Source organism: Platalea leucorodia (genome assembly GCF_965183815.1).
Source record: "Platalea leucorodia genome assembly, chromosome: 7".
NCBI lineage: Eukaryota > Metazoa > Chordata > Aves > Pelecaniformes > Threskiornithidae > Platalea > Platalea leucorodia.
The window spans coordinates 54,999,560-55,019,746 of record NC_138829.1 but is presented as its reverse complement, the minus strand read 5'-3'; the positions used below and the strand labels follow the sequence as shown (position 1 = coordinate 55,019,746).

At 42.3% G+C, this 20,187-nt stretch overlaps 1 protein-coding gene across 1 annotated transcript in view; it reads right to left on the bottom strand.

The window, feature by feature from the left end:
- Nucleotides 1-20,187, bottom strand: part of BRSK2 (BR serine/threonine kinase 2) — a gene marked incomplete at both ends in the record, with an annotated part of 323,936 nt that overhangs the window by 13,199 nt on the left and 290,550 nt on the right. Inside the window, 5 exons of the mRNA XM_082318936.1 lie at nucleotides 7,280-7,369; nucleotides 8,053-8,233; nucleotides 10,195-10,318; nucleotides 15,909-15,957; nucleotides 17,097-17,304. Of these exons, the coding sequence (XP_082175062.1) occupies nucleotides 7,280-7,369; nucleotides 8,053-8,233; nucleotides 10,195-10,318; nucleotides 15,909-15,957; nucleotides 17,097-17,304 (652 nt within the window). The remainder of the gene's footprint in view (nucleotides 1-7,279; nucleotides 7,370-8,052; nucleotides 8,234-10,194; nucleotides 10,319-15,908; nucleotides 15,958-17,096; nucleotides 17,305-20,187) is intronic.

Genomic DNA, 20,187 nt, shown 5'->3' with positions numbered 1-20,187 from the left:
CAGGTGCTTGGTCCAGTGACAGTGGTCAAAGCATCTAAGCAGCAGTTATATGCTCTCCATCCCCAAGGTTAGAGGCGGGCTGGCAGAGGTCAATGGGAGATGATACCCATGGAAGGTCTCTCAGAAAGGCACAAGACTGATAGACAGAGAAAAGGGAAAAAGGAAGGAGGTGAAGGAGAAGAGAGGATTCAAGAATTGGAAGAAAGTATTTCTCCCTGAAGATACCTAACAGGTTTAAGAAGTGTCTGCAGCTGCTGATTCAGCCAATGACCAGAAATCACAGTCACAAGTTTGTATAATTTTTTTTCTTTAATAACTTGGAGAAGTTTGTTGTCTCATGCCTTTTAGTGGTTCCTGTCCAGCCCCCTCTGAGTCAACTACACCTTGTTGTAATGCAGTGTAATACAGATCTGTAGTGGTAGAGCTTAGAGCATTCACCGAATCATTAGCAGAACTTATGTTTTGAAAAAACATATAAGAGCAAGGAAAATCTCAAATATGACTGAAAGATTGTTTCTGACTCCCACCTCCAACACCCGGAATTTTCTCCTGAAGTGTATCCAGACTGACTGGCCACACAGTAGCTAGCAGTCTGGAAACAAAAAAGGTAGTATTTGGATAATGTCAGAATAGGTAAACATTGTGTCTGGTTTACTAAGATTCTCCTGAAATCGGTATTTCTGTTTCCTTGTTAATTTTAATGAATTAAAAATAAACATGTCTCCTTAAGTTAATACTTCAGAATACTGTCTTTTTTTCTAGGTAAATCACTTGCAGTCAGCATAGCTCTTTTTAGTATTTCATTTAAAGCTGTGTAACAGGTCTACATACATTAATTGTGAGATTAGAATACGAACTGACAGATCTGCAACAGGAAAAAAGGGTTGTAACATAGGCTTTTTGACAGCATAAGATCTTGGGCTCTGAACCCCATTTTGTTCCTAAAAAACTAAATCAGCAGGTTATAGAATTGGTTTTGATGGATAGGGAAAAACACAAACCCTTTCCTGAAATAGAAGACCATGGAAAAATACCAAAGGAACACTAATAAAACCTCTAATTCGTCTTTCTTAAAACTTTTATGCACAACTATAATTTGCATTCTCTGTATTGTCATGGCCAGTCCCAGGAACTGCACAGGAATTTATTTTTATTTTTAATGCCTTTCCAGGACATGATGAGGTTGGTTTTCCCTCATTCCTAAGGCATAGCAAATATGAGCATACCAGAAACTAGCTCATACCGCACCACTTGAAAGACTAGCAGAATTAATATGCCTTCCGCTTCTTTGTTATAATAATTACTTCACTACTTCTTTTATTTCCATCATATTGTAACATCTGCTTTCATAAATATATGATAACATATTTCATCAGTTTGAAGTAGAATTTTCATTCTAATTAGAAAGCCTTAGATTCTTGGCAGTCACCTTCTGCTCATGGATAATAATCCATAACCCAGGTGACTGTGGGATCCAGGTGTTATGTCAGGTGAATAAAGCCAGGGTCCAAAGGCCTTTAGCTGTCTGAGAAGCGTCGATGGGTCATGTAACTGCATTTTTAATGTGTGCTATTTAATTTTTTAATTAAAGCATAGTGGCAGTGTCAGATCTCAGTCCTTCTGATGATAAGGCAATTCCTTATTCCATAGAGATTGCTGGCAGTCACTCACACTTTGGATTTGACCAAGACTCATAAATGACACCCAGTTCAGCTCATTAACAGATGGCAAATGCTTTGGTTAAAATAAGACCTTCCTTCAAAAGGCCAAACAAGCTCTGAAGCCATTAAAAAATGCTAGTGTTCTGCTGAATTTTCTTTCCTGATTTTCTTTTTTCTTTAATTTCTGTGTTTCTATCCTACATAAACTTCACAGTCAAGCTGCCTGGTTTGTGATGCTTCTGATATCTCTGAGACTGAAATTTGTCCCAGCCCAGGAAATCTCACCCAAACAGCTGCTCCTCTGAGATCTCCAAATCCAGGGCTAGATCCCAGAAAGCACTGAGCATCTCCTGCCAGATGCTCACAGTCCCCAATAAACATTTCCATTAAGGGAGATGATGTCAAGGGAGCCACCAGTTCCTCTGGTCCAAGGCAATTATCATTTAGACTGAAATTCCCCAGTGTTTGGGTGCTTATTTGAAATTTGCTGTTCTCCTATCAAAACTCTGGAGAGCTTGGACTTTTTTCTATATGCTCTATTTCAGGACTACCCAGTTAATTTTAATGAATTCTGTTCAGTAATAATACTAAAGCTGTTTAGCAAAAGAACAGTGCTCTGCCAATCCAACCAGGCATTACATGGCACCTTCTGTAGGTGGGAACCATGATAGCAAGATGAAGTGATTGCCCCAGACACTAAGAGAGCGGTAAAACATAAAGGATTACAAAAGAATGCAGGAAACAAGACAAACCTGGGACCTGGATGAGCCCCAGATAAAACTGACGTGCGGTCCAATTCCAAACTGGCATTTGCATAGCCCTGTTTTGAGCCTGCAGCTGGAAGTTTACATTGCAAAGCACTTCATTTGCTCCTTACTCCCTTTCCTGTCTTGATGATAAAATCCTTCGCACATTTGGAAATCGTAAGTTTCTTAACAATTTTTTGTAGCAAATTAGTCAACCTACAGCTCTTGTGAGCCATAAAGATGAAGACCCAGAATTCACAGATCAATACTCCAGCAAAGTTCTTTGAGTCACATGAACGCGTTTTGCTTTTTGAGATGTACACCAGCACAATAAGAGAGCTTGGGTGCATACACAGAAGATACACACAACGAGCAAGAATTTGCACTGCCCTACTTTGAAGCTGGTTATGGTCTCTAAACACTTGTTTATGCTGATGAAAGGCATTTCCAGCAGTAACACTGAGATGCTCTGAACTTTGAGATGCCAATGGTTAAAATTTGTCATGAAGCCAATAAATATAATAAAGAAACAGAAAACCTATTACAAAGAAGTTATAAAGGCTATTTCAGTATTGCTGATTGCCCAGAACATGGGAAAATGGGAAATAATAAGAATATGCAGCACCCCACACTTAAAACCAAAGCCCAAAGAGGCAAGAAAATATTAGGGAAATAAAAATTGGTACCCTGTGAATGATCACAGATGGCTTTTGCATGTTCCTATTCACCAGCTGTTTCTCTTACTCTTTTGTGCAAAGGCATTGGAGGAAAACAGATTATGATTTAATGGAAAGAGTACTGGGCTGAAACAAAGGCACAAATCTGAGTTATTTTCTTCCATGGAGAGATATCCTTTTATCCCACCAAAGGGCAGTCCTGCCCAGGGATTACCCCTAAGTAGAGATTCTGAGTATAAGGCTCCTGGATGGATCCATACATGGACGAGAGACAAGGCCAGCTGCTCTCATAGACAGCGATACTCACTCTTGATCCAAAAGGGACTGTCCTTTCATGGTCTCGCTGGGCTTAATGGATTTTGTGATACCAGTAACAAGAACACATGGACAGCTATTCTGGTTCAGATCAAAGACCAAAACCATCCAGTGCTCTGTCTCCCTCAGCAGCCACACATAGATATGCAGGAGTGTAACAGCAGGCCAAGCATAACAGAACACCTCCTCCTAACACTACCTCACTCTCTCACCAATTTCAGGTCAGAGATCTCGTGAGCTTGCTGCCGTTTCTCTGTTTAGCAATCCTCATGAAGATTTCTCTTCCAGGGAGTTGTCAAGCCTCCCTGTGAGTAAGCAATACTCCAGGGAAGATGAGCATCTGCAAGCTCCTCGCATTCAGAACCTGCTTCAGCAAGGAGTTCCACAGGTCTTACATTACATGAAGACACACCTTCCAATATTTTTTTGGTACATGGCTTCCACTAGTTTCATATGATGGCCTCTAGTTCTTTCATTGGGAAGAAAAAATGAACAATCAATCCCTAGCTACTTGTTCTATGCCAGTCGTGAGTCTGTACACCTGGCATTGTCTCAGCAGTTATACCACAGAGGATTTAATGTCCTGAAACATTAAGGTAGAAGGCTAATATGTTGCACTAAATTTGGCCAACTGGACAGTGGATTTTAGAAGTATTACATTAGCTTTTGGGATACATTCCATTTATTTACACACTTATTCAGGTAAGGGAGTGAAGCTATTTTCCTGCTTCAGAGTATGTCAGAAGAAATAAGAAGAGCCAGTCTGAGGAAGGAAAAAATGGAAATGAATGGAGGGATATCCAGGGGGAAGGGAGATTATAAGGTGCTCAAGTGTGACGCAGAAACACATCTGCCTAAATCAGGTACATACCAGGCTCACAATACACACAAACAGATGCATGGGCAACACGACATCTACAAACACTGTTGTGAGCTGAAGGAAATGAGAAAGAGGAAAGTGCGTTCTGAAACCCAGGCAAGCCGGCTTAGTGGGCTGGCATGCTGCATAACAGAGCAAAGAGGGGCAGGAGAGAGAATGACTATCAGTGCCATACGCTTATCAGGTCTTGCTGTTTTGCTTTATACTGTGTTCATTGAATCTTCCCCTTCTGCAGGTCTCAATTCACATGCATGAGCCTTTCACAGATGGTTTTCCTCATCCCACCTGTAATGGCATCTGAACTAAAAGGCAGGGGAGACAACTACACAGAGGATATGTCTGCACACAATGAGCTAGGAAAATCTCCAGTGCTGGGCCAGTATTGCTGGTCAGAGCCAGCAGTATCCTTAGAGGCGTGGAGAAGGAGTCAAAGTGAACTGTGAGCTCATTCTGTTGCAGCAGCGGACTGCCTAGAGAGTACCCTCAAACCATGAACCTGAACAGGAGTCCAACAACCACAATTTCTGTGAGGTGTTCAGGGCTGGGAATATGGGAGAAGAAGAGAAACAGAAGAATTTGCCTTCTTTCTAGCAAGAAATGCTGAGTAATTCCATGGCAATTTCTAGGAAGCTCTTGCACACATCTTCCCAACCACAGCCACCCAGCTAAGCAAGATGCTGAATGTGAACTCTTGCTGTCCCTCTATCCCTTTAGGTCCCCTTACTCTCTCACTGGCTGGGGATGTGAACCACAGGGCCTCCCTACTTCAAAGCACAGGTTGTCTCTTCTTGGTAACAATCTTTTTTTCCCCCTCTTCCTTTTCTCTTTTCCTTGTACTCTGCTCCAACCTAAATTTTTCAGGTTGAATTACTTCTCTCTTTTTCAAGAGACTTGCATATTCCTGATCAGGTCAGGTGATATGATACAGGATAGTTTGGCACCTTGTCTCTTGTGAGCTGTCTTGCCTGGATAACTCCCTGGCTGAGGGAGTTCTCATTTTTAAGTTTCAAGAGACCACTCATTTTGGTTTTGCTTCATGTGGAGTTATCCATTCCACTCTGGCGTTAAAGATCAGGCTGGGTTTTCCCTGCTAGAACAACATGCTCTCAGGTAGCTTTAGACAGTAGAAAGAGATTCTGTGTCTAATATGATTTCTCCATTCCAGAACCAGAGCAAAACTGTAAGTCAGATACAGTTCACACAGCACAGTTTGCCCTAAACATCTCCTTGAGCCTTAGTCAGATGCATGGTTTTTATTCCTGCTATAATATGACTTTCTTAGGGAGACATCCCGCTTCACATGCAAGTGTGCAACAGGGTACAAGTCTTTCTAGAGAGCCTCAGTAGCTAGCACATACTAGGGTGAAGAAGTTAAGAGAGACCACCATGTTATTTACTTTTTTAACAGTTTTTTCCTCACCAGAAAATAAGGTTATGCTTCTTTCCCTAAGAAACAAGGAATGCTTGAACATTGTTCACACTGCAGGGGTAATATGAACTAGACTCAAAGGATGCTTTTTTATCTAATTCCCCTCACTCCCACTTAGCCCCAGCATTTCCCACGAGGAAGGTCTCACAGAAAATTCTGGCTGTTTCCCTGAGTTTGGTTTAATTTCAAAAGTCCAGACAGCAAAAACCTGAATCAACCCTAGTTCTAGTATCCCCACCTTCCCTGTTTCCTAACAGAATAACCCATGCGCTGGGCACCCTTGCAATCCAGTGTGCAGAAGGTCAGGCAGTGCTGGAGGGCAAAAGCAAAGTGGAAAATAATATTTCCTGAACTGAGCATACTTCTCTGTCATGTAGTGAGCATACACCCTTCTAGATGGAGTTATTTTATCTTCAGCTGTTAAAGCCACACTGTCAGACCAGAAGGATGTAACCCATATGTGCAATGAGCCAAGGACATCTGGGATTTAACTGCAGGATGCAATGCCAACTTCATTCCTCCACTTTTGTCTTGGCTGGTTCACACAAAGGTCAACTATAAAATTTGGCTCTTATGTATAATATTTAGTTACTACCTTTTCATCATCATGCAGTGGGAAAATTCTTCCCACTCCTCCTGCCTCTTCGTCTTCTTCCTGCAGCCTCTGCTCTCTGCCTTGCTTCTATTTCTTCCCTGTATCTGTACATTCTTTCTGCTTCTCCCCATTTTTTCCTTCCTCAAAGCAATTCCCAGTAGCTAAGCTTCCTTAAGTTTTCAATTTTCACCTTCTTCCTTTGTTCTCTCCTTTTAAAGGATAGAAGAGTTAAGACTGATATTTTTGTGTGTGTGTGTGTCACCAATAGTGTTCAGAGTGAACATTTGCTACATAATGGTGGATGAGGCCAGTTTCTGTATTATCAATTCAGGCTGCCTGCAGATTCAGATTGATGTCATTGCACAGGGTCACACACGTAAGGCTTTCTTTACCACCATAACGAATTGAAATTTACTTTGAAATAGATAAAATATAGCTTCTGCTTAACCTTAGTATATGATTTGTGCTACCACAGTACTCAGCCAAGAATTTGACTACACTACTGGGAACTATTAGCTACCTTCTGACCATCTGAAAATGCTGCTGTTAATGGCTAAGTTAAAAGTAGCTCTCAACTTTGTTCCGGGACCCTCTGTAGTTGGATGTTTCTAAAGCATGCCTGAAGGGTCTGAAAATCAGGTATCTTCTAGAACACGTCCCTATTCTGGGAGATTTTGGAGCTGGAGAAAATCTGAAAGATCTACTGATGATGCAGCTTTTGATGGAGAAGTGGGCAAATGGCTCTTTGGGCGGGAGAAGGGCAGAAGCTGTTCAACTGGGGAATGCGCTGGGAGCACTGGAGTGGGAATGAGAGAGGGAGGAGTAGGGTGGGTGTGGGGAGTTACTGCTCTGTCTGAATGGAGCTCATTTCTTGCTGTAATCAGAGGGATGGCCTCCCTCAGCCTCCTGGTACTGAGAGGCACTTCACCTTCCTGTCCCTGCTGAAGCAAGGCGCTCAACAGTAGAAACTACTTACCTGATAACTGCTGCACTGAAGGCTGGTCATGTGTGCTTAACAACTGTGCCTGAATGGTTTCTACTACCCTCTTAAAACGACGGCTTGGACCTGTGAGGAGAGAAGAGGCACAAATGGTTGTGAGACGAGCAGGAGCCGAATCCTCATACAACCCAGGCTGGAGGGTAAGGATCACAAGCATCTTCCCTTCAGTCTTGTCCCCAACAGTGTACTGACAGTGTATCTGTCCTTCAGCCAAAGGCGTGGCTTTGAGGAACTATTATGCAGTCCCCATGTTAACAGGCACTGTGGTGTGCTGGACTTAACAGGGGGAAGGATGGCTTCTCCTTTTGTGAAGACAGAAAAGGTGGGGATTTTTTTGTTTGTTTTAACCCCTGTGGGGGGCATGTGGCCACCCAGAAGAAAGGAGTGATTGCATGTTTCTGGCAGAAGGAAGAAACCAGTGGCCTCACAGTACTCAGCTGAGACAGTGAGACCTTTGAGTGAAACAAGGACAGTACAGGGAGGTACTTTGAATCTGATGCACAGAGCAGCCATTTTAGCACTAATCATGGTGGTGGCAAGTTCACCTCTTTGGGAACCTCTTTCCCTCCCAGCATTTCCATCACTACCAACACCATTTTTGTTCCCGATGTCCTCCTTGCCCCTGTCTGAATTTTCCCCTGAGGTCAAGACAGTTATATTCTTTCCCCTGGCACAGCTCTCTTTGCAGGCCTCTATATCAGCAAGGACAAAGCCAGCTTGCACCCATTTTACAGCTTTGCCATGGTTACCTGACAAGAGTGTGAAAGTGACAGAATAGATCCCATTCTCCTTCTGTGCCTCTCCCCCTTCTGTGTATGTTATGTCCACCTGGAACTTCACTGGCTTCTGGAAGACAGCAGGACCTCCTGTGGACTTATATTCGGCACGGAAACTTGTCTGTGAGATGACACTGTGACTGAGGCTTGGAATCTGAAACAGGACGATAGAAGGATATAGTAGAACCAGAGCACAAAGGGAACAAAATTGCAAAATTCAATTTCCAGAATGGATAAGATTTGCTGGTTTTGCTTCTGGATTTGAATCTGTAATGTACAGAGTGTTCTTGTGAAATCAGTAAGATTATAAGTTGCTCGGCACCGCAGAAGAACGCACTGCTCCTTAGAGGACTGACCTAAATTTAAAGGTTGAATATTGGTGGAATACCCAGAATGCTTATAAATTTACACATGTTGCACAAGTTCATACACTCAATCTTTCTTTTCTTACTTATCTACCAGTTTTGAGAAATGCCTTTTGCTGACTGAAAACTGATATTAAGGGAAGGGGCAGATAAGTCAGTGGGATATAAGACTGGATATAAAAAACCACCTGAGTAGCCTGGTCTGGTCTCATAGCCAATCCTGTTTTGAGCAGGAGACCTCCTGAAGTCCTTTCCAACCTCAATTGTTTGGTGATTCTATGATATCAAATAGACATCAGGACATGGAGCAGACACTTAGGTGAGTGCCTGAGATATCCACAGGGAAAGCATGCCTGCAAGTAACTTACTCAAACCAGAACTCCCATCAATATGTAAAAAAACTTTGAGAAGCTTTCTGGTATCATCCAATATCTGTACGTTCAGACCCATGGTAGAATTTCATAACTGCCTAATTTTTAAGCAGTTAACATTCACAGTTCCTGCCAAAATGTAACATACTCACATTCTACTTATTCATAAAGGACCAGATTTAAAAAAAAAAAAAAAAAAAAAATCACTTGGAAATCTGGCCTCTAATTTAGGAGGAAAAATGAAGATAAGTTCTTTGAGAAGCTGACCTTAAGGACTTACTTAGCAGGCTGTGACAATGCATTTAAGTTTGAAGTTGGCTGTAAGAGGGTTTGCACACAAATCACTACATCACACCTCAACCCACACATATGAGGTATGTGCAGGATCACCAATATAGACAGCAGTGCACACTACGCCACAATGTAAACCCACAAGCACAGCTAAATGCATGAAACCGATATAGTAACATGGCTGCTTCAAACCAATCTGAGATGGATACCAGTGTCTGATGCATGCTACTATACTGCACTTGCTCCTTGTATGCCTGTACAGTTAAAATGATTAGGGCTGTTTATTCGGAAGAAATTCATTGCAGCATCATAGAGACTAAAAAGGAGTGCAGTATTTTGTGGAAAACAATATCAATCCAACAAATGATATAAGAAATTAAGTCTCCTTCTCTTAATTCTATTGAAAAAAGTCTAATTATGTTGTCAATTACCTTGAATTGAAAAAATCTCTCAAATTAACTTTACCGTGCTGACTTTTCTTCACTGGTACTTCTAGATAGTGAGAATAAGGACTTTCTATAGGAAAAAATGACAATTTCCCTCTGCTTTCCTAGGCTATAAATAAACTGCATGTGTAACAACTGATATTCCAGTCACCAGAGGAAATTACCCTTCTTTCTGCCATACAGCATCAAAGAGGAGATTTAAAGTAACTAATGCAGATGTGAGACAGGATTTTTGTTTGACTAAAGTGGTGGAGGGCATACCCAGCAGAGGGAGACCCAATGTGATGCCCAGACAGTGACTGTAAGGTTAGTTTGACAAAGCAGCAAATCACTGTCTTGATACCGCACCAGTGGTGTGCTCTAATGCAGTGATATTCCAGGCACTGGCAACCTGGAGACCCTGCCAAGAAGGCTGAAATCTTTTCTCACCATAGAGAGTTTTTGTCCCCTTAGAGACTATTATCTACAGTTAGAAATTCAGACAAAGTCCAATGGAGGCCTGAATCAACAGGCCACATCATAAATTAAATCCACAGAGGATGCATTTGAAGGAGCAGAGACCCTGCCCAGTAACATATGGTACAAGGAGTCCTGGAACTGACCAGTGAGCAATGCCTCCAAGAGGCAGCTGGGGTGACTTACCGAGAGGAAAGCGTGGACAATATCAGCCTTAATGGAGCTTAGTGGTTTGTCCTTAATGACCACAAAAATCTGTTCTTCTTTCTCCAGGTTGATGAAGTTACCAAACCAGGATTTTTTGGCAAGCCTGACGTGATGAAAAGAAAGAGATAGTTTAGAAAATTGAGCGCTATTTCTTGCATACCCCCAGCTAGAAAAAATATTAAAAAACAAACAAGGAAGTTTTGATAACACTCCAGATGTGATACTATTACTAATAGTAAGTGGAAAACAGTGTCAGAGAACATCCAGAACAACATTTCACTTAGTGAAAACTGTTAAAATGACGGACCACACAGTGTTAGTCTGGCAGCATGTGTGACCAACAACGAAAAATCAGGAGCAATGGTAACTCTCTTGACTGAGTCAATATACCAATCAATACTGCGTATATAAAGTGCGTATAAGCCAGGGGACACATTTCTTGTTTGTCTCCAGGGATCTCTCAATTTCTTGTGACAATATGCACATGCTGGTAACACAGGGATCTAAGTTCCTTCCCACCCAATTTCAACCCCTTTGGTGTTCTAGGACTTGGAAAGTTCCTTTTCTGAAGGTGTCCTGTTGGGCTGACAGTACAATCACAGGATATTGCTTTTTAAAGCAAGCTATAGGTTTCACTGGACCTCCAATCTGTCAGTGAGTGAAATCCACTCCTACGCAAAGGGCCAGGACAAAGACTGTCCCATTCGTTAGTCCCATTCAGGGTGTCTATATACGTGAACTCTGGCCATCCTACAAAGGAATGAATTTTCAGTACTAAGAGAGAAGATATCAACACCATGCAAAACACAGTTCAGGCTTTCCACTGACAGCAGTCCAACTTCGCAGTTCCTTTCAGCATCAGATGGTGGTTTCATCATAAAATGAAACTGCTCTGTTTTTTCACACGATCGTATCAGCAAATGTTTGATTTTGCTTATTGTTTCACCATCTCAGTGCACTTTGTTAACATTCCCTTTTAAGTTGAACAGATAAAAGGAAAAATGCAGGGACATTAATGTTGTTGGGGGACGCTACCCAGAACTTGAAGGTAGCATTCTGACAGGTGTGGTTTTGAGGGGAGAGAAGATGCTGTCAGCCATGAGATACAGCCAAAGAATTGCTGCACTGACTTAAACCCAGGGAAAATTCCACTGAAATCAGCCATATTCTAGTAGGGAAGAATTTAGCATGAAAATGGCTGAACTGAAAAGCCCTGCCACCAAGAGACTGCAGTTTTTTTCCTCCACAGGATACTTTATAATGCCATGACAAGTCTACTTTGCACTATGGCAAGCAATAGGCTTTCACTTATTTTGGAGGACATTCACTACTCAATGGAAGAAGACAACCTCTCCAGACAAGGAGAGCCATCTGCAAAAAGGATTACTATATATCAGCTTTCCAGCAAAGCAATAAACAGCTGGAGAGAGTTATTAGTAGATTCACTTTCAGCGGCAAAAACTCAGACTGAAGCAGAATGAGGAAAGGCAGAGACTAGGAGAGAGAGGAGCAAACTAGGAAACTAATTTGAAATCTAGAGCTTCGGGATGAAGAACGAAGCTTGACCTCAGCAACGTCCAGCAATTTGCACTCATTCCCCATTCCAGAGTGCTCCATGAATCACACAACTGTCATCTCACTGCCCATTTAATGCACACAGTAGAAAGACCACAACTGGAAGACAGCTCAGCTGTGCAAATAATCATTTGCTTCTACTTACTGCAGGCAACCAAAAATAAGCGTACAGAAAGGTTCACTTGCAATTTGGTAAACCAGTGCCCCCCACTCAATTAAAGTGGGCTGGAAAGCCGGCACTCCCTAAAATATTCACAGGCAGCTGTAACTAAGCCAGTGAGCCAGAGATTAGCATAGGGAGCAGTAAAGAGAAAGGGCCTCTCATTTAAATGGATCGTTAAGGAGCCAGGGTTAGAGTGTGAAAGGAAATTACATACTAATTAGCTCATGTGTCTCACACACACCATAACAACTCCGCAAGCCCCTGGAGAGCTGGGGCAATAGCTCCCTGCATGTAAAGGGTCTATGCTCATTAGTAAATTAGCACCTGGTTATCCATCTAAAACGGCTGGTTGTCTTAGGCTTGTATGTATCATAATCTGAACCGGGGCTGGCTATGTGGACTCCAGGGGCCCAGTGTATGTCACACATGGAAGCTGGGCCTGGAAAAAGTGTGCATATTTAATTGCAGGTCTGCCATGTTAAAATATGGCTTTTCATTTTTGTATTTTCATTAATGATTTTGCTGGCCCTTCATTTACAGGTCTCTTAACAAGCACAGGTTAAAAGGGTCCCAGAACATGGGGAGGTTTTCTCCTGTTCAGCTTGGAAACTTGGTCTGGAGTCTCCAGAGTCCAGCTGGGCTCTTTTCTTCAGCAAGGTTATCACCAGTAATACTGGCTCTGGAAGATTCACTCATATCCTGGGCTACGCTCCAGCTTGTGAATCACTGGAATTCATTAAATAATTTTGCTAGTGTCGCATAAGATGGAATAGATGCCAGTGGCCTCTCCTGTGTCTGGAATGAACAGAATCAAGACATAGCACACATGCACTGGCTTTTCTCCCTGAAATCAGCAGAACTAGCTGTGCTTATACACCCGGGGAATAGCCCCACTGAAGAAGAAGGGGCAGCTTTGGAGTAAAATGACACAATAAAGGCTTCCCTCCTCTTAGAGGGTGTTCAGTGCTACTAACTTGGGTTAAAATGGGTATGAATCAAGGATCCTCAGCATCCTGAATGAGATGCTCTAGCATCTCAGAAGATCAGGCTGTAAGCAGTAAAAAATGGACTTAAAATTAACAATCTTCTCTTATCATGGGAAACCTCCTAAGGGGGCGGGAGATAGAAGATATGTGTGGGAGGCTGGGTATGTAGATTACTCTAGGGAAAGTAATCAGGTGTCCAGTTGATGAAAAAGCAAATAGATTAGCATGAAAATGGAGGCCGTTGCTTTATTACTTCACACTGCATTTCTCACTGATATAATGTTGTTGTTCCTTTTCCTACTTTTGGAGTGTCTGACTGCATTGCCTTCTGGAGAGCCTCACTGTCTTCCCTATCTGTCCCGGAGAGCATGGATCTGTAACCTCCAGAGGTTTACCTGCTTGGCATAAATAACAGCGTTTCTACTCAAGCAAATGGAGCTTTGTAGGTTTAAAGCAGCTGGAGCTAAGTCTCTTTAAATGTCATCCCTAACACATTTTCTAGGACTTTTTCATATGAGAAAGAATAGCATTACCCAGACATGTCAAAGTGTATTACCTAATCATCAGGTTTGTTAAATGAATGGCAGACATTAAAGAATGCTGTACCAGAGCAAGGACATGTATTTTTATCGCTCAACCCATCAGGTCAATACAGCTCTTCATAAGGATATCTTATTTCTTACAGAAAGGAAGAAAATACTAGAAAAAATAAGATGTGGAAGTGGGCACTGAGCAACAAGACATCTATCGTTAAAATATAATCCAGTTCATTATTTTTTATGACTTTTATTATGTTTACTGCAGGGTGCAGCCCAATTGAACTCATTAATTTGGCAATTATACAGAAAAAGAAAAAAGGGCCTTAGGCTTTGACTTGCATCCAAACTGCCTCAAATGACAGGCACTACTTCTCTATACCAGCTTTTAAAGAGTGAGTGGGAAGCAGAGAAGGCAATAAATTAACAGAAAAACTTCCACCAACATACATGCATGAAGAGAAGAGAAAAGGAGAAATTTAATTTTGAAGGTTTTCTGCTTTAATGGCCTTAAAAACATTTGAGATGAGAGTATCATATATTTCTTTGATAAGGATGCATTCATTTTATGAAATTCTCTCATGCCTCTCTATTAGTAAATGCTCCAAAGTGTTGAAAACACAATTTATTCCATTTTTCTTCCTGAATTTCTTTTACTAACCTTTACTATTCCCTACTTCTCCCTCTCCATTCTGTAGCATTAGATATAGAGTTCCCATCTTATAGCAGATAAACGCCAGGTCTGGGGAAAGTTGTTAAGGCAATACCATTGTCACCAAGTACAAAACTTTGGGCTCAAAATTTCCATCTACAACTTATGAATATTTCACACAAGTATCTTGACAAAAGACCAAATTGCCTTGGTTGGCAGGGTAAGTCTATGGGCATTGGGTGCACAAACACAAGCTGTGAAAATAAAAAGGAATAATTTGGCATCTGTTGCATATATTAGGAAGTGTTTGGAGCAGCACTCTCTGGCAGGGGCTTCCAAACCTGCCATGCAGTGACGCACATTTGTGCAGTGAAATGGTTGAAATGTACGCTGACTTTTAGGAATGAGTCTGGTGAATATGAAACAGCTTCTGCATGTCCCAGTGCTGCTGCCCAGAATTATCACTGCGTTTACTATCACAGCCAAAGATTCCTCTGAATTATCTTAGCACAGGCTTCTGCATGTTATCTTGAGAATGCAAACTCTTCTGTATTAAGAGGAAGACTTTTTGGTGCATAGTTAGTGCAAGTATAAGCCATTGATTATCCTCTCCACTCCCCAAGAGCTATCTGCTTTGCAATCAAATGAAAGAAGAGAGAAGGAACATGTTACAAACCTAATAAATTCAGCAAGCCATGAGAAAATTGAGATTTGGGCCCATGTGAACCTCATGAGGTTCAACAAGGCCAAGGGCAAGGTCCTGCACCTGGGTCAGTGCAATCCTGCATCCTGATATCTGCATCCTGCATCCTGCAATCCTGATACCTGGGTCAGGTATCAACACAGGCTGGGGAATAAAGAGATTGAGAGCAGCCCTGAGGAGAAGGACTTGGGGGTACTGGTGGATGAAAAGCTGGACATGAGCCAGCAATGTGCGCTCGCAGCCCAGAACATCCTGAGCTGCATCAAAAAAAGCGTGGCCAGCAGGTCGAGGGAGGTGATTCTTCCCCTCTACTCTGCTCTGGTGAGACCCCATCTGGAGTACTGCGTCCAGCTCTGGAGCCCTCAGTACAGGAAAGACATGGACCTGTTGGAGGGGGTCCAGAGGAGGGCCACAAAAATGATCAGAGGGATGGAGCACCTCTCCTATGAGGAAAGGCTGAGAGAGTTGGGCTTGTTCAGCCTGGAGAAGAGAAGGCTCCGGGGAGACCTTATTGGGGCCTTTCAGTACTTAAAGGGGGCCTATAAGAAAGATGGGGACAAACTTTTTAGCAGGGCCTGTAGTGATAGGACAAGGGGTAAGTTTTAAACTAAAAGAGAGTAGATTCAGACTAGATATAAGGAAAAAAATTTTTACAATGAGGGTGGTGAAACACTGGAACAGGTTGCCAAGAGAGGTGGTAGATGCCCCATCCCTGGAAAGATTCAAGGTCAGGTTGGATGGGGCTCTGAGCGACCTGATCTAGTTGAAGATGTCCCTGCTCATTGCAGGGGAGTTGGACTAGATGACCTTTAAAGGTCCCTTCAAACCCAAACTATTCTATGATTCTAAAATGAGGTGGTTACTGGGAGACTGTTTCATCACCTGCTGACCCCACTGCCATTACTGAGGTATAGATTTTATCCAGGGTTCTTAGCAGAAGAACCATTTCACATCTCTGTCCCCCTCAAAGGATAACAGGTTACAGTCAGATACTGACCCAGAACAGGAATATGTCACGCTGTGACATTCAGGCAAGGTATGTGGTGGAAAAAAAGTAGTGTACTAGCAAATTACTTACTCTGGGGATGATTCCGGGGTTAAATTAGACATCTCCTCTGGTGTAGGTACTGCCCATGCACGCACAACCAAAGAGAGGGAGGAAGAAAAGAAATTGATGATTCAGTACAGCTCCCATTTTCTGCTTGTATACCAATGAAACAATTCTGGCATTACACCCTCTCGCATTTGCCCACTGCCTTTGCAGACTAGTTCTGACATTTGAACATTGGTCATGTCTCTGGATCACTGTATCTAACCAAGTGCTGCATTTCAAGGCTCACCCTACCCTTCCTTAAATCATTATGTAATCTTGCACTGGCTTCAATGGTTTCTGGTTCAGACCCAAACACCGTGCCAATTTGATTGCTTTACAATTGCTTCAAAGCCCAGCTGGATGCAGCTCAGTCACTGCTGCAATTCTCCGCGGTTCTCTGACCATCTCAGAGACAATGTCCCTGACCATCACAGTTCAAAATCTAACTCTTCCATGGCTGTAATCCTCCTTTCCCATGGGATCACATCCTCGTACCCTGTAAAACCACAGGGTGTTGGGATAGCTGCTGACGACATCTGAGGATAATGCATGTGACTTTTGGTCCCCTTTGCCTGAATGCAAAATGCTTGAAGAAGAAAATTTTGCACATCTCAACACTCTAGAGACTCTGAAACCTGAAACAGGCCAGCAGATATGAAACCACTGATTGTATTAAGGAGATTTTTACACCAATTACCAAAGGAGCTAAAAAAAGCATTAACCAAGATCAAACAAGCTGTGCTTCAGAAGAACAATTTCAGCCTATTGCCACTGGCTATCTTTTTTCAGCAGAAGGCTCAGCCTGTGGCTACGGAGAGGCAGCAGAGTACAGCCATAGGGGAAATGGCAGAGCTCTAGGTTTGCTGACAAAGTGAGTGGAGAAGCTGAAGATAAAATTTTCTTGTGTTCTAAGAGCCACAACAGGGATAGTAAGAGCTGTATGGCTAGAGTGTGAAGAGGGCTGAGGAGATGCTGTTGGAGCAGGTGCAGTGGCATGACAGAGCCTGCTCACATGTGCCTTGGGTCAGGGCTGGCTGACGCTATCACTCCCATTTTCAATACCAATATTTAGTCCTCAGTACATGAAATTTGCAGAGCCACAGAGAGGTATCAACTTGCTGCTGAATGTTTGCCCAGATCAGAACCACCCTGTATGTTTGGGTGAGTACTCACCTTGCAATTTCCGGCGATGGAAGCGAGGAGACCCCAGGAAACTATTCTTGATTGAGTTGAGCCGTGTCCTCCATGGCATTCCTCCAATGCTCGGGCTGGATGGTGGTGTTGGGTTGGGTGTGCCTGCTGGGCTCTCCTTTGGCGTATGGACAGGTGTCCCCTTGGGGGTAGGGAGGGGACTTCCCCTTGGAGAGGGGTGAGGGGTGACCTGTATGATGGGGATAGATTTGGTGCTTGGGTCAGTACTAGAAGGGAGCAATCTAACAGGAGACATAGGGTTGGTCTGCACTTTAGGAACAGCCAGCTGTGGGTTAAAGCCGGCAGCAGGCGAGCGGCCCTGAGCATTCTGCACAGGGGTGTTCTGGGAAGAGGGGGCGCTGGTATTGCTGGCAGGGAGTGGGTTGGATTTAGTAGACTGGAGTGGTTTTTCGGCCAATTTGCTCTTGGATGGCAAAGTCTGCGTCTTTGGGTTGGGCTGAAGTGCTGGCTTTGGTTGGAGTACATGTCCAGGCCTGGAGGCGTTCCTACAAGCATCAGGGTCCAAGGAGACTTGGGGTCGGGGAGAGAAAGGGAGGTCGGAGGTCTGAGGGGGGATGAAGAACTTTCTGATAGGCTACAGGACAGACGCAGAGTGTCCATGCACATCAAAAACAGTGAAATACGCATAGAGCGGGCGAGCAGAGAAAGGAAAGTCAGAATAAAATCCATCCAAGTCACAAAGATGCACCATGTCACAAGGAGACACAAGAGATGGAGGTGAAGGGGTAGTGGGGGGGAGGGATTTTGCAAAGAAACAAAAACGAACGAACAAACAAACAAAAAACAAAAAAAAGACATGCAGTTAGCTGGGAACACAGCATAATCAACAACAGCAGCAGCGGCAGCAGCAAGAACAACAGTGTCATAACAGGCTTCATCATATTAACCAACCACGTGTCAGCAAAGGAAAACAACAGAAAGAAAAGTAAAACAAAGGAAAAGTAAAACAAAAAAACAAAATGAAAGAAAGTAACCAAGAAAAAAGAAGAGAGAAATGCTATCTCTCTGGGATTGTTCTGATTGCCCTGCAGTGAGAGAAGCACAATGCTGTAGGGAGGTGAGGAAGGGGAAGAAGAACCACTCAAGCCACAGACGAACTGAGATGTGCCAAGAATGGGACCACCTCTTTCAGCTCCAAGTGCCCATATGCAAACCCAGCAGAGAGATGAAACTCAAAACAGGTGTGTGATACATACGGAGTGGTAGGCGATACACACAGGTTACTGCACACACCAGTCAGAACCTCTTTCCTTCCTCTTTACCCCTGACTCTGGCTAATGCACACCCCAGTTGCAGCCACCCATTGCAGAAAGAGGGGGAAAAGGGAGAGCGATGCCATGTGGGCATCCACTCTCCTCCCCTGGCCTGGAAGGTTAAACCGCTCAGCGTTCACTTGGAGGCTTCAGAATAAACACCACCATGAGAAAAATATGAACTCAGGTTGGTGTTTGATTTGTAAACAGCTACAGCAAAAACTTCAGAGAGGTCTGGCAAATTTGTTTATCTGGGAAGAGATGATAGTTCCCATCAGACTTTATGCTTCTCCTGCAACATCCCTCATTGCATCAAAGGACAGCTTGATAATCGAAATTACTGTCATAAAGTCACAGCAATATTTGCCATTAAGTCCCAATTCTATGGAGGGGGTGGGGTGAGCCATTGTTTTGTAAGACACACTTTGTTTAAAAAGACAACCAAAGTTCATAATCCATCACTGAGTTATCAAAATGGGATTATGAATTTTTTTTTTTCCCCAAACAAGAACATTTACACATTAGAGGCATTTTGGGAAACCATTCATATGTTGACAGCAAACGGCAATAGACAGACTTGGGAGGATAGAAGCCTTTTAAAGGGATATTAGCAAGCTAAAAATCACATTTAAAACAAAACAAATGCATTACAAAACACTACTGCTAACACCTTAGATTACAAGTACTGGCAGAATTGTAAAAACAGAAATCACTACTCAAGATCTTTAGCTTTGGTCTGCACTCAGATTCTGATTTCTATAAATTATTACCTATTATAAATTATTTATCACTATTATTATTATTATTATCCATTCTTAACACCTGAAAGCTGTAATCAAGCATTGTCCAGATATACCATGTACATGTAACCATGCCTCAAATCTCAGTCCCAGGTAAGCACACTCACTAGTGAGTTTACTTTCTGGGTTTGATGGATTAGCACAGTGTTGCCATATTTAAAAAATGCAGAAATGTATTTAAGACTTAATTCCTAGAATTGTTTGCATCAAAGTTTTGTAATTTAAAGAACTTAGGGTTAGTCCACCAAAATTAAAAGAAAATCACTACATCGGAACATTTGTATTATTATTAGGATTGTAAAGTTAAACTAAAGTCTGCCATGTTGGTAAATTCTGATCACCAAGGAGAAAGCAAGGGGAAAAGATGAGGAAAGTGGTTAATTCATGGAAGTCACTATCAGCATCTGACTATTAACCATTTGCAAATGATACCAATGGATAAAAGTCAAAGACTGTTGATTGCAAATGTTTCATTGCAATTTTTGTATCTTATGTGTATGATGGTTTGAGAAACAAATTTGAAAGAAATAAAGTCAAATTCAACTCCTACTTAAGCCATTAAGAATCTGAAGGGGCACTCTTAATTACTGCATTTTTAATAATGAAATAAAGAACAAGATTAGGTCTATATTTCAGCTGGTGCAATGGGGAACACCATTAGCAAGATCTTGTGAGATTTAAGAACTCTTAGGTGCTGTCAAATCCAGTTTCTCATAGAACTGAACCTAAGCAGTGCATATAGTGAAATGTGTATTTGCTTTTTAAAGCATGCTCTCTTTCAGTGATCTAAGGTGTATTAGAAGCAGAGGTAAGGATGTTTTAAAAAAATATGATTTTTATTCCAACATTTCCTTTTAAGCCTTAAATTTGACCTGCCTTAATATCATTATGATCTGCTGAAAATACCATCTGGTTGCTAAACCCCTTTGAAGACTATTTAATCAACTGCCTATTAAGTAATAATGGTAAGATACAGCAACTATGGAACAGATCTTGTCA